An 18,271-nucleotide genomic window follows, 5' to 3' on the forward strand; every position below is an offset into this window, starting at 1 on the left:
TCTCTACTGCAGCACTTTGCAATTTTTCTCCATTTAAATTATAATTTGCTTTTCTATTACTTCTGCCAAAGTGGATAACCTCACATTTTCCCACATTATACTCCATTTGCCAAATTTTTGTCCACTCATTTAGCCTGTCTATATGCCTTTGCAGATTATGTGTGTCCTCCTCACAATTTGCTTTCCCACCCATCATTGTATCATCAGCAAACTTGGCTACATTACACTCAATCCCTTCATCCAAGTCATTAATATAGATTGTAAATAGTTGAGGACCCAGCATCGATCCTTGCGACACCTCATTAGTCACTGTTTGCCAACCGGAAAATGACCCATTTATCCCAACTCTGTTTTCTGTTCGTTAGCCAATCCTCTATCCATGCTAATATGTTACCCCCTTCCCAGTGAGCTTTTATCTTGTGCAGTAACCTCTTAAGTGGCATTTTATCAAATGCCTTCTGGAAATCCAAATACACCACATCCAGTGGTTCCTTCTTAGCCACCCTGCTCGTTACATCCTCAAAGAACTTCAGCTAATTTGTCAAACATGATTTCGCTTTCATAAAACCATGCTGACTCTGCTTGATTGAATCAGGCTTTTCCAAATGTCTCGCTGCTGCTTCCTTAATAATAGACTTCCAGCATTTTCCAAACGAACGATGTTAGGCTAACTGGTCTATAGTTTCCTGCTTTTTGTCTGCCTCCTTTTTTTTTTAAAAAAGGGGCGTTACATTTACAGTTTTCCAATCCGTTGGGACTGCCCCAGAATCCAGAGAATTTTGGTAGATTACAGCCAATGCATCCACTATCTCTGCAGCCACTTCTTTTAAGACCCTAGTGTAATGTCCTTACTCACTGGCACAAAACCCACACGAGGCACATTCTATGGACAAGGTCACTATGACCTGAACCTTTATTCACAGGACCAAGAAATTATGACCCTGCGTGGGACCTCCCTTTAAATACCTGGATGACCAGGTAAGGAGTGTCTCCCACAAGTTCACCCCCTGTGGTCAAGGTGTGCATTGCTTAAGTATATACAGTATTGCAGTGGCGTTACATACATGACACCTAGGATGCAAGCCATCAGGTCCAGGGGACTTTCTGCCTTTAGTCCCATTATTTTACCAAGTATTTCTTCATTAGTGATAATGATTGTGTTAAGTTCCTCCCTCCCTATAGCCCTTTGATTATCCACTATTGGGATGTTTTTAGTGTCTTCTACCGTGAAGTTCAATGTCTCTGCCATTTCCCTGTTCTCCATTATTAATTTCCCATACTTGCTACCTATATGGATGAGAACAAAGACTGCAGGGAGGGCATTCAAATGGGGTGGGGGGGCGGGGGACAGGGAGTAAAAAAGGTAGTAGTGGTAGGGGACAGTATAGTCAGGGGGGATAGACGCTGCTCTCTGCAACCCTGACCATGAGTCCCGAAGGCTGCGTTACCTGCCCGGAACCAGGGTTAAGGAAATCCTCCATGGCTGGAGAAGAAGGGGGAGGATCCAGTTGTCGTGGTTCATGTAGGAACAAATTACATAGGAAGAACCAGGAATGAGGTTCTGCTGAGTGAGTTTGAGGAGCTAGAGTGTAAATTAATAAGCAGAACCGCAAAAGGTAATAATCTCTGGATTGCTCCCTGAGCCACACGCAAATTGGCATAGGGACAAGCAGATCAGAGTGTTAAATGTGTGGTTCAAAAAATGGTGTGGGAGGAAGTGGTTTCAATTCATGGGGCACTGGCACCAGTACTGACGAAAGAGGGAGCTGTTCTGTAGAGACAGACTTCACTTAAACTTGTTTGGGACCAGTGCCCTGGTGAATCGAATAATTAGGGCTGTAGATAGGGCCTTAAACTAAAAGCAGAGGAAGGGAGGAGGGGGCAGGTGAAGGGAAATTTTAGCAATCTAAAGAGAAAAGTCAAGGCAATAGAGCACTGTAGTGAATTGGGTAATGATAAGCAGTGTGTAACAAGAAGGGACAGAGTTTAAAGGTAATCATCATCATACGCAGTCCCTCGAAATTGAGGAAGACTTGCTTCCATTCTAAAAGTGAGTTGGGCGGTCTGGGACCAGGGATTCCCAGGTGCCGGTGGAGATGTTGCACTTTATCAAGCCGGCTTTGAGGGTGTCCATGAAGTGTTTGCTCTGCCCACTTCGGGCTCACTTGCCACGTAGGAGTTCCGAGTAGAGCACTTGCTTAGGGAGTCTCGTGTCGGGCATGCAGACAATGTGGCCCGCCCAACGGAGCTGGTCGAATGTGGTCAGTACTTTGATGCTGGGGATGTTGGCCTGAGCGAGAACACTGATGTTGGTGCGTCTATCATCCCAGTGGATTTTCAGGATCTTGCGGAGACAGCACTAGTGGTACTTCTCCAGCGCTTTGAGGTGTCTGCTGTATATAGTCCACGTCTCTGAGCCATATAGGAGGGCAGCTATCACTAATGCCAGATTTGAGGTCCTGGTCTTCAAACACGCCCTTCCTCAGGCAACCTAAGGTTGCGCTGGCACACTGGAGGTGGTGTTGGACCTTGCCATCGATGTCTGCCCTTGCGGTTAGTAGACTCCCGAGGTATGGAAAATGGTCCACATTGTCCAAGGCCGAGCCGTGGATTTTGATGACTGGGGGGCGGGGGGCATTGCTGTGTGGTGGGGTCAGGTTGGTGGAGAACCTTTGTCTTACGGATGTTTAGCGTAAGGCCCATGCTTCCGTACGCCTCGGTGAAGGTGTTGATGATGACTTGGAGGTAATAGTGCATCAGTGAATAAGGTGAAAGCAGGGAATAATGTTAAAAAGTTACCTGAATGCACGAAACATTCGTAACAAGATAAGACGAATCGGTGGCACAATAGAGATAAATGGGTTTGATCTAATAGCCATTTCAGAGATGTGGTTTCAAGGTGACCAAGGTTGGGAACTAATTATTCCAGGGTACTTGACCTTTGGGAAAGACAGGCAGACTGCAAAAGGAGGAGAGGTGGGTGATAACCCTCATAATTAAGATGACACAAGGACAGTAATAGGAGCTTGTAACCAAGGTAATACATAATCATGGGGGACTTTAATCTCCATTTAGACTAGGTAAATCTAATTGGCAAGGGTAGGCACGAGGACAAATTCATGGAATGCATTCGAGACAGTTTCCGAGAACAATGTCATGGAATCAACCAGGGAACAGGTTATTTTAGATCTTGTTTTGTGTAATGAGATAGGGTTAATTAGTAATCTCATCTTAAAGAAACCTTTAGGGAAGAGTGGTCATAATTGAGAGTGACATTCTTAAGTCCGACACTAGAGTCTTAAATTTAAACACAACCAATTACATAGGTATGGGGGTGAGTTGGCTATGGTAGATTGCGAAATTAGATTAAAAGGCATGACAGTAGATAAGCAGTAGAAAATATTTTAAGAAATATTCCAAAATTCTCAACGAATATACATTCAATTGAGAAATAAAAAATCCGTGGGAAAAGTGATCCATCTGTGTTTAACTAAAGAAGTTAAGGATAGTATTAGATTAAAAGAATAGTAGTAAGCCTGAGGATTGGGAGAGCCTTAGAAACCAGCAAAGGATGACCAAAACATTGATTAAAAAGGGGGGGAAAAAAACAGAATACGAGAGTAAATTTGCAAGAAATATTAAAATAGATTGTAAGAGCTTCTACAGGTATGTAAAAAGAGCGCAGCAAAAGTAAGCGTTGGTTCCTTAGCAGCTGAGACAGGAGAAATTATATTGAGGAACAATGAAGCGGCAGGGACTTTAAACAAATATTTTGTATCTGTCTTCATAGTAGAAGACACAAAAAGCATAACAAAAATAATGGGGAACCAAGGGGCTAATGAGAGTGAGGAACTTAAAAGTAATAAATATCAGTAGCAAAAAAAGTACTTGAGAAACTAACGGGACTAAAAGGCAACAAATCTCCTGGACCCGATACCTACATCCTCGGGTTCTAAGAGGTGGCTGCAGATAGTGGATGCATTGGTTGTGATCTTCCAAAATTCTCTAGATTCTGGAACGGTCCAAGCAGACTGGAGGGTAGCAAATGTAACCCCACTATTCAAGAAAAGAGGGAAGAGAGAAAACAGGGAACTGCAGGTCAGTTAGCCTGACAATCATCAGGAAAATGCTGGAATCCATGATTAAGAAAGTGGTAACCATGCACTTAGAAAATCATAATATGATTAAGCAGAGTAAACATGGTTTTATGAAAGAGAAATTGTGTTTGACAAATTTATTGGAGTTTTTTAAGGATGTAACTAGCAGGGTAGATATAGGAGAACCAGCGAGTGTAATATATTTGGAGCTCCAAAGGCATTCAATAAGGTACTACATACAAGATTGTTATACAAGGTAAGGGCTCATGGGGTTAGGGGTAATGTATTAGCATGGATAAAGGATTGGTTAATGGACAGAAAACAGAGAGTAGGGATAAACGGGTCATTTGCAGGTTGGCAGATTGTAACTAGTGGGGATCCACAAGTAGCAGTGCTTGGGCCTCAGTTATTTACAGTCTATGTAATACTATACTGTACTAAATATGACTTAGATGAAGGGACCGAGTGTAATGTATCCAAGTTTGCTGATGATACAAGGCTGGGTGGGAAAGTAAGCTGTGAGGAGGACACAAAGAGCCTGCAAATGGATAGCGACAGGTTGAGTGGGCAATAAGGTGACAAATGGACTATAATGTGGGGAAATGTGAGGTTATTTACTTTGGTAGGAAGAATAGGAAAACAGACTATTTTTTTTTTTAAATGGTGAGAAACTATTAAATGTTGGTGTTCAGAGACATTTAGATGTTCTAGTACAAGAAACAGAGAGTTAGCATGCAATTATTAAGGCAAATGGTACATTGGCCTTTATTGCAGTACACGCATAAGGAAATCTTGCTACAATTGTACAGGGCTTTGGTAAGACCACACCTAGAGTACTGTGCAGTTTTGGTCTCCTTATCTAAGGAAGGATATACTTGTCTTAGAGGCGGTGTAACAAAGGTTCACTAGATTGATTCCTGGGATGGGAGAGTTGTCCTATGAGGAGAGATTGAGTAGATTGGGCCTATACTCTCTGGAGTTCAGAAGAATAAGAGCTGATTTCTTTGAAACATAAGATTTTAAGGGGGCTTGACAGGGTAGATGTTTGAGTGGTTGTTTCCTGTGGCTGGAGAGTCTAGAACTAAGGGCATAGTCTCAAGATAAGGGGTCAGTCATTTAAGACTGAGATGAGGAGGCATTTCTTTACTCAGAGGGTTGTGAATCTTTGGAATTCTCTACCTGTGGATGCTGAGTCGTTGAGAATATTCAAGGCTGTGATAGATAGATTTCTTCAAAATGATGGGATTATGGGGATTGGGTGGGAAAGTAGAGTTGAGGTCGAAGATCAGCCATGATCTTATTGAATGGCAGGGCAGGCTCGCGGAGCCATATGGCCTACTCCTGCTTCTAATTCTTATGAAACACAACAGCCAATTTGTGCACAACGAGGTCCCACAAACAGCAATGTGATAAATGACCAGATAATTTTGTCGTGATGTTGGTTGAGGGATAAATGTTGGTCAAGATGCTGGGGAGTACTTCCCTTCTCTTCTTCAAAATAGTGCCATGGTTTAAACATCATTAGAAAAACAGCACCTCTGACAGTGCAGCACTCCCTCATTACTGCACTGGAGTTTCAGCCTATTCAGATAAGGCCATTCCAAACACCCCACTGATCATACACACTGCAAAGTTTCTTTCTTCATAAACTGCCTATCTCCAAGAAGCTGTGTCCAATTCTCAATTCATTAGCAATAAAAACCCCAAAGCCTTTCTTTCAAAAGTATCTTATTCCTAGGTTTTGTTTGTTATATTTGTATTTTTTCCTCTGGACGCTATCTCCTACTCTTGATCAGCCACAAACATTTGTTCTTATATATTCCCCTTAATACCATGCAAATGTGCTTTAAGTGACTTGCAATTATGATTTCATGTTTTGTGGAAACACCATGAGGCCAAATTTGCCCCTTTTCTTAAGGCCTCTTACCACCGGAAATCAGCGGCCACGCCGCGGAGTGCAGTGGCCGCCGATTCTTTGTGGAATGCCGCTATTTTGAAAATTCCTTTCTTGCGGTATCCCGCTCCCCCCACTACCGCTCCGCTGCTGCCAATTCATCCTAAGTGAGTCATCAGAGCGCGCATCGCCGTTGTACCCTCCCGATGGCGAAATTCTGTCGAACAAATCTTGCTGCCGCCATTCGGTGCCATCGTCAGCTTTTTCTGCTGGTGCACTGAGTTTGAAGTGTGCTCCAAATGGCGATGTGGCTGCCATTAAAGGGGAGGACCTACTGCTGCGGCCGCCATCTTTTTTATTTTATTGGCTGACTGCCAGGTCGGGCCGACAATTATGCCCCCGGGTTTGGCCGGGCTCTTGGATGCCAGGCCACTGGCCTGATCAAAACCCTCCCTAGTGGCCCAGTGGACTGTGTTGTGTATGTATATACCCTGTACACTCAACTTTGATGAAGATGGAGAGAGAGTCCAGGAGGCAGCTCAGCCCCAGGAAGAGGTATACGGAGTGTTTACCTGCTCCACCGAGAGTTCTCCGTTAAAAATGGAAGTCAAAATCAATGGTGTTCCAGTTTCGATGGATGTCGACACAGAGGCGAGCCAATCGCTGATGAACCAGGCGGCCTTCGAGAAACTCTGGGACAATCCTGCCCAACAACCTAAAATGCTCCCAATCCAGGTGAAGCTGCTCACTTACACAAACGACACCATCCCAGTTGTTGGCAACATGGATGTCCAGGAGTCCTATGGCGGCGTGATGCACAAGCTACATTTGTGGATCGTTGCTGGGGATGGTCCAATGCTGTTAGGAAGATGGATGAAACAAATCCAAAATGTTGGAGCTGGGAAAGCCTCCAGACCCCAGCGATCGATGTCCTATGCGGCCCCAAATTTGGATCCATCACAGCACCTGAAAATCCTACCGTCCAACTCGACTGCACAGCGACGACACAGACCGCGCTTCCAAATGGCGAGATGATCCAACTCAAATGACCAGACCTCATCTTCCGGGCTCAAGTGGCAGGACTCTGAAGGAAGATCGACGCAGAAGGTAAATTCCCGGCTTCCGTGGCAGAACCTGAGGAGAAAAGGATCACCGCAGCCTACCTCATGGAGTGAGAGATGGCACCAGCACCACGAGGTGAAGTGCCTGAAATCAAGATGGCCACGACCAGAGCACGAGGGGCAGCGTTGAGGGAGAAACACATGATGCCGAGCAGCAAATCGGATTGGGGTAAAGATTGCAAGGCCCTCTTAAAGGAGACTGGGAATTCAACACAATTAAAAAGGGAGAGTTCCACTCTTTGTACAGCGATGCCGGTGATACTAATGTAAAAGATGTAATTAACAAATGCAAGTTCCTAAATGTAACATTCTACAGCGATGCCAGTAGTATACAGGGAAAAGATGTAATTGACAAATGCGAAGATGTAATTGACAAATGTGAACAATTAACAATGTTGAGTCGGGTGATTGCGGTCAGAGCCAGTGTATCATGAATGTAAATGACGGAATAATGTGTGATGCCGGGTTCTACATGTACGCCGACAAAACCAAGGGTAACCTCCCATGGGAAGCATCCAGGTCCAGCGGGCTAACTGATCATGTAGCCTGCGCTTCCGGGACCAATGTGATGCCCCAGGGAGTGTGGACACACAGTGGGAGCATATCCACTGCAGGGCCAGCGATCAGCAGACGGCACAGGCACCACTACTGGCACCCTGACCCAGATCAGCCCTACCTCTCTGGCCACCAGGGCCAGTACCAGGAGCAAGAGGCCAGCACCCTCCAGCCATCCCGAAGGAGGACAGGGAGGCCACACATTCCTGTGGCTCTGCCCACCACTAGGCAATGACAAAGGCCCTGAGACTCAGCGAGAGGAGTGATCCAAGCCCATCCAGCTGGCAGGGGGTGCAGCACCGCCATCAGGCAACCTGGACACAGTCCGGTTACTCTGGAACTAGCGTCCTCACCCACCAGCACCTACAGCCCAGGGGCAAGACTGTAATACCATGTATGTACCTTACCTGTAATATTTACTTGTTCCACTTCTGCTAAACCCAGTGATGTAACCAATCCTATTTTTCATTCTCTGTACCTGTATGTAAATGCGGATGTCGAGCCACACACATGGTCTATGTATTGCCGGGGGGTGGGGGGGGAGGGGGGCGGAGAAATGAATGTATGTAGCCATGGACACACATGGATCACACCCAGAACCCACACAAACCCTACTGCAACCTCTAACCGTCCACTGCTGACCATTTCCCAATGTTGTGGCAATAAGGACTTGGGGGTCTACAGGGAGAGAATCATTCCCAAGCACAGACAAAGTGCAAGGGCTTTGGGCACTCAAGTTGAGGGCCAGAGCACACAGTGCAAAGGCCAGTGGCACACAACTTAGGGGGGAGTGATGTTGTGTATGGATATACTCTGTACACTCAAATATGTATATACTTATGTACACTCTGTACATAAGACCACTGAATGTATCTTCACACTGAATACACTATGCCTGTACCACCAGAGGATGCAACTGGTGGAGACCTAGGGGTCACCTGCACACTGCAGGTAACCAAGTATAAAAGGGAGCTCACCTTACTGTACCCTCATTCAGGAGCTGCAATAAATGGACTAAGGTCACAACAGTTCAAGTGCAATACCTTACATCGTGGAGTCATTACTAGGGTGCTTACAGATACAATAGACTGAACTTAAATAATCGCACCGATCTCCCCTTTAAATGAAGGGGAGAGACATGGTGACGCAGCACCATGACGACGTCATCAGGGCTACGCTAATGACAGACAGCAGTGGACACTCCGCCCGCCCAACTTCCGCCCTTCTAGTGTGTGAACATCCGCTCACTGCCGCACATCCACCCCTATTGTGACCGACTTCTGGTCCAAAGAATGGAATTTCACTCAAGAGGCCTCTGCATCAATCGCGCCTCCGCATCAACCATGCCGGTAAAAGCAGGCGAAACATGGAAGCTGCCGGTGGCACCGGCAGCAAAATTTGTTCGGCAGAATTTCGTCATCAGGGTGGAACATCGGCAATGCGGACTCTGATGACGCATTTAGGATGGATCGGCAGCAGCGGAGCGGTAGTGGGGGGGTGGGGGAGCAGGATACTGCAGGAGCGGAATTTTCAAAATAGCGGCCATTCCACAAAAAATTGGCAGCCATTGCATTCCGCAGTGTGGCCGATTTCCAGTGGCAAGAGGCCTTAAGGAAAGGGGCAATTTCGGCCCCATGGTGACTTAATAATAGCAGAGAACCATCTCAAGAGATTCCGATGCTCCTCCTGAGGCGGCAATGCCACTGGCAGGCAAATATAAATGCTGTTTGGTGGCTGTTACTTATGCTGGCCATCGGCTGAGCATTTAGCCCTGTACAAGCTGATTCAGTTTTCTAGCTCTGGCCTTCAGAGACCTTCTGCAAACATCAGAATTGGTCCACAGCCAGAACTAGAAGTTACAAATATGGACTTTCAATAGATTATGCATGCCTTTGATGTTGCCATGGGCATCATACTAGCTGCTTATAAGAGACTAACTTGGATGCAAGGATCAATTGTAACAATATTCTTTTTTTTGTGTGCTAGCCATAGAGATTTTGTGCTAGAAATGTATGTTAGTGCCATCAGCTGATGCCGGTTGCAGCGCTGCATGCCATAGTACTGCCAGTAAACTCAATCGCCAGGGATGCCATCATGGAGATCATGACATCAATGAGTGTACGACGCTCACTGGATGTCCAATCTCCAACACTGGATTTAGCAACTTACCTTACCGGCTGCGCAGAACGACAGAGAGCTGGTGTTTACCAGCAGGAAACAGGCTGCAGCAACGATATTTAAAGGCACTATCCCCAATCAGCTGTACCCGACAGGGTTTTGCAGTTTCAGTGCCTGTTTGCTACTTCCTGCAACTGAAACAGCTCTCTTAGTTATTTCAAGTTTTTTGGTGACAGTGAGTGTTGATTCAAATGCAGAAGTCACTTGTTATTTGTTAAAGCTTCTGCTCACACTTACTCAGTCATTGGGTTGCAGGATTACCTCAGGAGGATAATGAAGCAGAGCAGGAAAAGAACCAGGAAGGAGGGCAGAGGCAGCAACAATCGGCCTTCTGGACGGGCTGTCAGTTACCGGCTCATCAGACTTCGATTCACAGGAATGAAACCCCAAATACCCATATAGCTCACCACATCCCCATCATACAATCCTGTCTTATGGCCTATTACAGCGAGCTTCTAGGCAAAAAGGTGAAATGGGACCACAAAATATTGCAAACACACTTAATAAATTTATCTATAAACATATCACAAATTCTGATAGCTAATGATCCTTGTGCCTGCTATAGTTGAATAGTTGTCATTGTGTGCCATGTGTGAGATGTGGATGTGAGTGCTGCTGGGTAGAGATTGTCTGTGACGGACGGCAAACTGCGAGATGTTAGCTATGTCTCCTGCTGCAGACTGGAAGGATCCACTGGTGAAAACATTGAGGGCGATGGTGAGCATGACTGCCACTGGGAGAGCCATGGTCACTGGTGCAAGGCTGGAGGTCTGGTTGCAGAAGGTGATAGAATTTTGTGACCACCTCCTTGGTGTAGCGGAGCCTTCTAATACACTGCTCCTCGCTTAATTGGAGAAGTGCTCTCGGAATATACTCAGAAGGTAAGCCCTCCTGTTACGAGCCCTGATGGCCCCCCTCCTCCACATGTTCGTCTTTCTTTCCGCCTCCACCGTAGACCCTGGAGGGGGAAGTTGACTGCCAGTACAGCCTCTATTAATGTTACCAAATGTAGCAGTTTGATTCTTTGAAGAATAAATATTGCTACTTTTAGTTGCCACAACACCCTGATACAAAAAGGACCTTGAAACTACTGAATGAAACTGTTGCGGTATGTGAAACTGACAAGAATCCACTGAAACTGCACTAACCAGACAGCTGCGAGCCATTACTGATGATCCCATTAAATAATTTCCCTGGAGCCAGCTCTTCTTGTAAGCATTTACTCCAGGCGCTATGGTAGGTGGCGACAATCTATTTAGATCAGGCGGTCAGTGGCCACCACGATCCACCTGGCGCTAACGTTCTCTGTGATAACTCTTACCACCGGCACTACAAGGTGGAGGGGAGAAGAGCAGAATTTGGCTTGCGGCACTGGAGTCACCTTGCCCTGGTGATATTGCTCTAGTGCCCAGTTAGTGCCATCTGCTGGCGCAAATGGGACAGAATTGAACCCCCAATATTACAGAAATCTGTAAATTCAGAAAACAGAAATAACTGTTAGATACCCCAATAGATCCACTCCAAAAGCTCCTCGCAGGTTAGTATATTAATTATCAAAACAAATTTCAAGATCTCCACTGAAAGAAAGAAATTGCATCTATTTAGCACTTTATCACATCCGTCAAGATGTCCCAAAGTGCTTCACATATAGAATAAATTAACTCTTAATGTCCAATTACTGCTGCAATGTAGGCAAATATGAAGCCAATTTGTATAAACAGCAATGGAACAAATGACCAGTTAATCAATTTTTTGGTAGTGTTGGTTGAAGAAAGAATGTTATGCAGGACCCTGGAAGAACTCTCGGGTATATCATAATATTGGGTATTGTGTAAACTCAGTACAATACTATTTTATGAACAGGTAACACCACAAATTGGGAATGGATTGCTTATGCACCAAGGTTTGTACACCAGTTCCAACATCACCTCATATGGGACCTAAGTTTCAACCGACCCATAGAACAGCGCACCTCCGAGGTCCGCCGACTTTCTAGAACGAAAAGCGCGCCTAATATTTACCTCGGTATTCTCCACCATGATCAGGTCTGCTTTGGACTCGGCGCAGCACAACACAAGTTGTGGGGGGCGGAGCCAGGTCCCGGCGCTGAAAACAGTGCCGGGACCTCTGCACATGCGCGCTAAAGTGTGCGCGCATGTGCAGTAGCTCCAGGCCGCCGAGGCTGCGTGGGAGGGGCCCGAAGCACATCGCCCCTAGCCCTGGCCGAATGGGCTCACTGGGGGGGGGGGCGAAGATTGGACTGGACCTCCCTTATCTTGAGCTTCAGTTCCCGCTCCAGCTCTCTTCCTCCCCTCCTCCCCCCTCCCCCGTTCAGGTCCGGTCCGCTCCCCCCCCCACTCCCGTTCAGCCGTTCCCCCTCCCTCCACATCTTGCTGGGGGCGGACCCCGCCCGAAGTCTTCGGCCCGGCTTCCTCTCGTCGGCCGGGCCCGTTCAGCCTCCCCCCTCCCTCTGTCAGAAACACAGAGACACTGACAGACAGACAGTGAGAGAGAGAGAGACTGACAGAGAGCGAGAGAGACAGACACTGGGGAGGAGGGGGGGGGGGGGCGGCTGTGCCAGCACGCTGTTGGAGGGCTCCTGGTACTGCAGTCAGTGAGTAGAAACGTAATTTTTTATTTATTGATTTTTAAAACATTTTTTGATTGATTTATTGATCATTTATTATTGATGATGGCTCTTTATTTGTAAAAGTGATGTGTTTCATGTTTGTAAACTTCCCGCCACCGCCCCCCCCCAATCTCTCATTCCCTACGCCTGATTTCTAAGTGTAGGCAAGGTTTTTCTGAGCGTACAAAAATCTATACTTACTCCATTCTAAGTTAGTTTGGAGTAAGTTTTCGCTGCCTAAACTTGCAAAACAGGCTTAAGTGGCCAGACACGCCCCTTTTTGAAAAAACAAAATCTGTTCTAAAATGAAACTGATCTAACTCACTAGAACTGGAGCAAGCTAAATGCCAAGAATTGCAATTTCTAAGATACTCCATTCTAAACTAGTTGGTCCAATAAAATAGGAGCAACTCAGGCCGAAACTTGACCCCATGGTCTTTTGACTGTACTGCAGACCTGTGTTTTAAGCCAAGTACAATATTTTTAAAACAAATGCACTGCAAATAGAAGACAATATTTTTTATTTCAAATTCTGCTACGCTCAAGTCGAATGCTGTAAACATACACTCGCATACTCAAAAAATAAATTCAGAGTATGTGTGAATATTTTCTTACTGTTTATATTTATGCTCTTAAATCAACTGACAATGATCTCATTGGAATAATTACAGTATTAAGTCAAACCCAATAGGATTGGTAGTAAAAAGTTGAGACACTCAGCGACAATTTACATGTGCATTTCATAATAAAGCACAGTAATCTTAATTTAGAGTACAACTTGAAATATTCCGGTTCATTTTAAATGAATATAAACTACAGTACAATATACTGTATTAAAAATTACAGTACAATAAACTAAAGGTGCTTACCAGGATTTCTGGAAGAATAAGAGATTTCAATGTAGTGAGAAATCTTTTTAAATAGAATCAGCATGATAAAACAATTGAGTCTAGCCAGTCAACCTGCTATACATGTTTTGGTACAATTTGACACTATTGAGAAGCAGTTGAATTTGTACAATGATTCATTATTTTAAAATCTTTAAATTTAAGTTTCAAAAGGAATTTCAATTCCTCATCATACCACTAAGTTAAATGTTAATAATGCCTTGCTCAGTAGTAAAAAAAAAATTTAAAGCATTTTTGAAACAAGTTATAGTTTTAAGAAAGCTACCTACACAAAATATGACAATTATTAGTTGACAAACAGCACTCAAAGTAAAGGGCAAGAACTCAGCTATATCGCATACACTACGGTATTACACATTAAATTACATACTAATAGAAAATATCCAAGTACAAAAATTATTCATTATACATTGAAAAGTAGCTATTTAATTTAAATTTCTATCAAATTCCAGCATTCCAAGTAATTTTCACCTGAAAGTAAATGTTGAAGCTAACTTTAGCTCAACTTGTGCAATTAGAAGCATCAAACAGCAGCAATGCAGAATGATAACAGATTAAGCTTTTCCCACACATTTATAGGTCTATGGCTTTAGTTGTGAGTTTTGCTGATGTTATAGGGCACTTTGGTGAACCTTTGTAACGATTTTTTACCTTTTCTGAAACTTTATGCAGCATGGAATTACAAAAGGATTTTTCTGGAGTTACACAAGAAATTTTCTCAATAATTGCATCATGCTTTGGCAGGACACAATCAACTGGATTGATTCTTGACATTTTCCCATTAATCAAATCCTCAAAAACTGACTGACTGATATTCTGATCAAAGGAATTAGTCTGCTGACTGACTAAAGTCTCTTGCTTAAAGGCAGTAGAACATTGTGTGTGTGTTGCTGGTTTGGTTTTGCAAAATCCTTCAACAGATAAATTATTTTGTTGTTTACTTTGCTTTGTACTTGCATTTTGTGTGACTGCAACAGAATTTGGATTAAATGACAGAGCACTTTCATCACTTATTGACTTAACTATTGGAGAGCCAACTGCTATTTTACATGACCTGGTCCTATTTGCTATCGATTTGTTGTTGCCATATAATAATGAATTAATCCTTTTAATAGATTGACGAACTGGGGTACGCTTGAACTTTAAAGGTGATTGGACAGTTCTGCATTTTGGAGTCTGATCATTTAATGAAAGACTATTAAACCGCTGAATATGTTCAATTACTTTGAAGTGACGACCACATTCAATCTCCTTCACAACCTCTGCCGAAATCTTCCTCAAAGGGACATCCAAAGTAGACACCTTTGAAGGGAATTCCAAAGCTGGAGTTTCCTCTGTAGACAATGAGTTGTCATCCCTCTTATTTAAAGTAGGTTCCAATTCATTAGGCAAGAGTATAGACTGGTGCAATTCAAAGGGATGATGACTGCCATCTGTGTCTATAGTTACTGGCACAGTAAAATTCTCTACAAGAATATTATTTTCATCTTGTTCTTTCAACTGTTTATAATTTGATGACAGCTGATCAGGCGATGGCTGTCCTGTGAATGAAAATACTGCAACACCGTTAAAGGGTGTTTGCTTTTTGTTTAAATTACTATGATCTTCAACTAAAGGCAGAAGAGACATGTTTTTGTCTTGTAGAACTGCAACTCTATTTATATCTTGCCAATTCAAATTACTAATGCAATTTAGATTATTGCTCATGTCAAGTGATTTGCTTACATCTATTGAGCAGGGATCTATTTTGGCATTTTGAAGCTTTATTTCAGTAACTTGTTGTGTTGGCAATTCAGGGCATGACCATTTTTGATCTGATGGATCTTCAAATGGTCCATCATGTTTCTGAGGGGCAGCCACATTTTGAGTCTGCTGGAAAAGCAAGTCACCTTTACACAAATCATTCACAGTGGAAGGTCTATGGTCTCCAATCAATGAACACAGGTCACTTCCTGATTCGGAAAATGCCTTTTTAATTTTCAACACCGTTTCTCCAGTCACAATATTTGCTTCCTCACTTAAAGAATCTCTGCTCTTTCTGTTATCATTTTTCTGAGCTACACTCTGGCTCTGCAAATCCCCTGGTTTGGTGGGTGGTTTTCCAATGACTAGTGCAGGTTCTGATTGATAATTTCTGGAATTTAAGTAACACTCTAATGGGGTTCCCATATCCATATGGCCACAAATTACTTGGGACTCTGTAGGACCGGTGCCGTTCCAAGACATTCGATGCGTGTCTTTATTACACATGGGAGTGAGAAGATTTTCTTCTGATTTACTTATGCACTTCGAACCTGAAAGAACCAAAAATAGTGAATATAAAACACAATTGTAAATTGGATAAACTAGTACAAAGTGGTGCATGGAACTATTAGCAAAAAAACAAATAGCATAACCTAGAAGATGCCCTCATATCTATTATGTAGTCAGGATCATGAGCTGTTTAAGTGGACTAGTATACTGGAATCTGCATGGTATATATTTATCACAGCAATTTGCTATTGTTTCCATCTTTGAAAGTTAATGCATTAAAATAAAACTAAGATAGATTAGACCAGAAGAACTTCGTCTTGCTGAGTATATTAAATACACTTCACTGTTGAAGGAAAATTCAGAACAACAGGGATCTTTCCTCTTGAAGGCATGAACCCCTCGATTTTCTCTCAAACCATGCGTTGGTGCAAGATGTCTTTGTTTATTTGAGCTGAATACCAAGAGGTACACCATTTTGCTCTTCCCTGTGGAGAGCCACTTGCCATCCATTCAACAGTACGACAGATTCAACAGCTCAACAGCATGATTATTCAAGCCAGTGCTCTGGTACCACATTTAAAAATCAAACAAAAACTAATTAAATTCAATCTTTTGGTAGAGAGGACTTATGCTCTTTTAGATGATTTTTTTCATCTCAATTCCAAAAATGAAGGTAGGTAATCATTTGTTAATTTTTTTTCTTTTACATTTTTGGTGAAACTATTGTTCGCATCAAAATGGAAGATAACCATATTGGTAAATGGTGTGTTTTTTTTTCATTTTTGACACCCAGTGTCAGCATTAAGCACTTCCAAATCATGAGTCTGTTGCACATGGAGTAAAGTTTCCTCTATCTGCTCCAATCTTGAATGCGATTTTTTTCCAGTTTCTCTAACCAAATGGCAACTGAGTGTAAACTATGAAAAATTGTGGACAATTGTGTGTTCTAAACCCATACCTACTGGGAAATGGGTTGACATTCCCCATAATCAATTCACATAGGATTCTTGTGGAAGAGACCTCCATCTAAATCAGTCTTGGCTGAATTTGAATCCATCCCAAAGATGAAAGAACAGGTGTTCTTAGCAATAGCACCACTCGTTGCTCCATTGCAGTATTCAACATTCCACAGTTGATACAGGGCAGAGTTTTCAGCATTTCTTCATTATCCTTCAGTTACCACAGAATGAAGAGAATGAGAAATACTCTATTATCTCAATCTTGTAGAAAGGCTGAAGACTGCAAATCTTTTGGCAATAAAAGGTCCAATTCAAGGAGCAACAAACTTTCAACTATGGATAAGTAAAATGGCAAAAAAGCAGATCTGGGACTTTACACAATAAGGAGGCTACTTGTAGCACCACCTATCTGTTAATCTCATGATACTTTCATTCATGTACTCAACACATGACTTTCCTAGAACCCATCATGCTAGGTGTGTGGGGGGTGCATGATGAAAATAAATGGTCAACTTTATTAATATTTACCCTTTGCAACTTTGTGCCTTACAACTGGGGTAAGTGGGAGATCGTCCGCTGAGAACCAATTGTAGTTGTGAACATCACGCTGATTTGCAAGTCGCCAGCCAATGTTTTCTGATCCATTTGGAGCTGGGCCTCCAGAGGATAACGTATGCTGTGAAAAAACAAAAAGTGTGTATAATAAAGACTTAATTTGAAACAATGCATTGAAAGCAAATTGTGAGGAGGACACAAAAAATCTGCAAAGGGATATAGACAGGCTAAGTGAGTGGGCAAACATTTGGCAGATGGATTATAACGTGGGAAAATGTGAGGTTATTCACTTTGGCAGAAATAATAGAAAAGCTAATTATAATTTAAATGGAGAAAAATTGCAAAGTGCTGCAGTAGAGAGAGACCTGCGGGTCCTTGTGCATGAAACACAAAAAGTTAGTATGCAGGTACAGCAAATAATCAGGAAGTCAAATGGAATGTTGGTTTTTATTGCAAGGGGAAGAGAGTATAAAAGCAGAGAAGTCCTGCTACAACTGTACAGGGTATTGGTGAGACCACACCTGGAGTACGGTGTACAATTTTGGTCTCTGTATTTAAGGAAGGATCTACTTGCTTTGGAGGCTGTTCAGAGAAGGTTCACTAGGTTGATTCCGGAGATGAGGAGGTTGACTTATGAAGATAGGTTGAGTAGGTTGAGCCTATACTCATTGGAGTTCACAAGAATGACAAGTGGTCTTATTGAAACTTATAAGATAATGAGGGGGCTCGACAAGGTGGATACAGAGAGGATATTTCCACTCATAGGGGAAACTAAAATTAGGGGACATAGTCTTAGAATAAGGGGTCGCCAATTTAAAACTGAGATGAAGAGAAATTTCTTCTGAGGGTTGTAAATCTATAGAATTCTCTGCCCCAGAGAGCTGTGGAGGCTGGGTCACTGATTTATATTTAAGGCAGAGATAGACAGATTTTTGAACAATAAGGGAGTAAAGGGTTATGGGAAGCGGGCAGGAAAGTGGAGCTGAGTCGATGATCAGATCAACCATGATCTTATTGAAAGGTGGAGCAGGCTCGAGGGGCCTAATGGCCTACTCCTGCTCCTATTTTTTTATGTTTTTATATAACCCAAGGTTAAAACTATTGACTTGTGCACCATAAAAA

General features: G+C 43.2%; 1 protein-coding gene across 2 annotated transcripts in view; it reads right to left on the bottom strand.

The window, feature by feature from the left end:
- Window positions 1-13,655: 13,655 nt before the first annotated feature.
- LOC139263230 (rho GTPase-activating protein 11A-like) overlaps window positions 13,656-18,271 on the bottom strand; it is a 99,571-nt gene continuing 94,955 nt past the window's right edge. For both annotated transcript variants that reach the window (XM_070878986.1, XM_070878987.1), the window contains 2 exons: window positions 17,123-17,270; window positions 13,656-15,676 (listed from right to left, as the gene is read on the bottom strand). In XM_070878986.1, coding sequence (XP_070735087.1) covers window positions 13,956-15,676; window positions 17,123-17,270 — 1,869 coding nt within the window. In that variant the 3' untranslated portion in view covers window positions 13,656-13,955. The remainder of the gene's footprint in view (window positions 15,677-17,122; window positions 17,271-18,271) is intronic.

Source organism: Pristiophorus japonicus, chromosome 4, assembly GCF_044704955.1.
Source record: "Pristiophorus japonicus isolate sPriJap1 chromosome 4, sPriJap1.hap1, whole genome shotgun sequence".
NCBI lineage: Eukaryota > Metazoa > Chordata > Chondrichthyes > Pristiophoridae > Pristiophorus > Pristiophorus japonicus.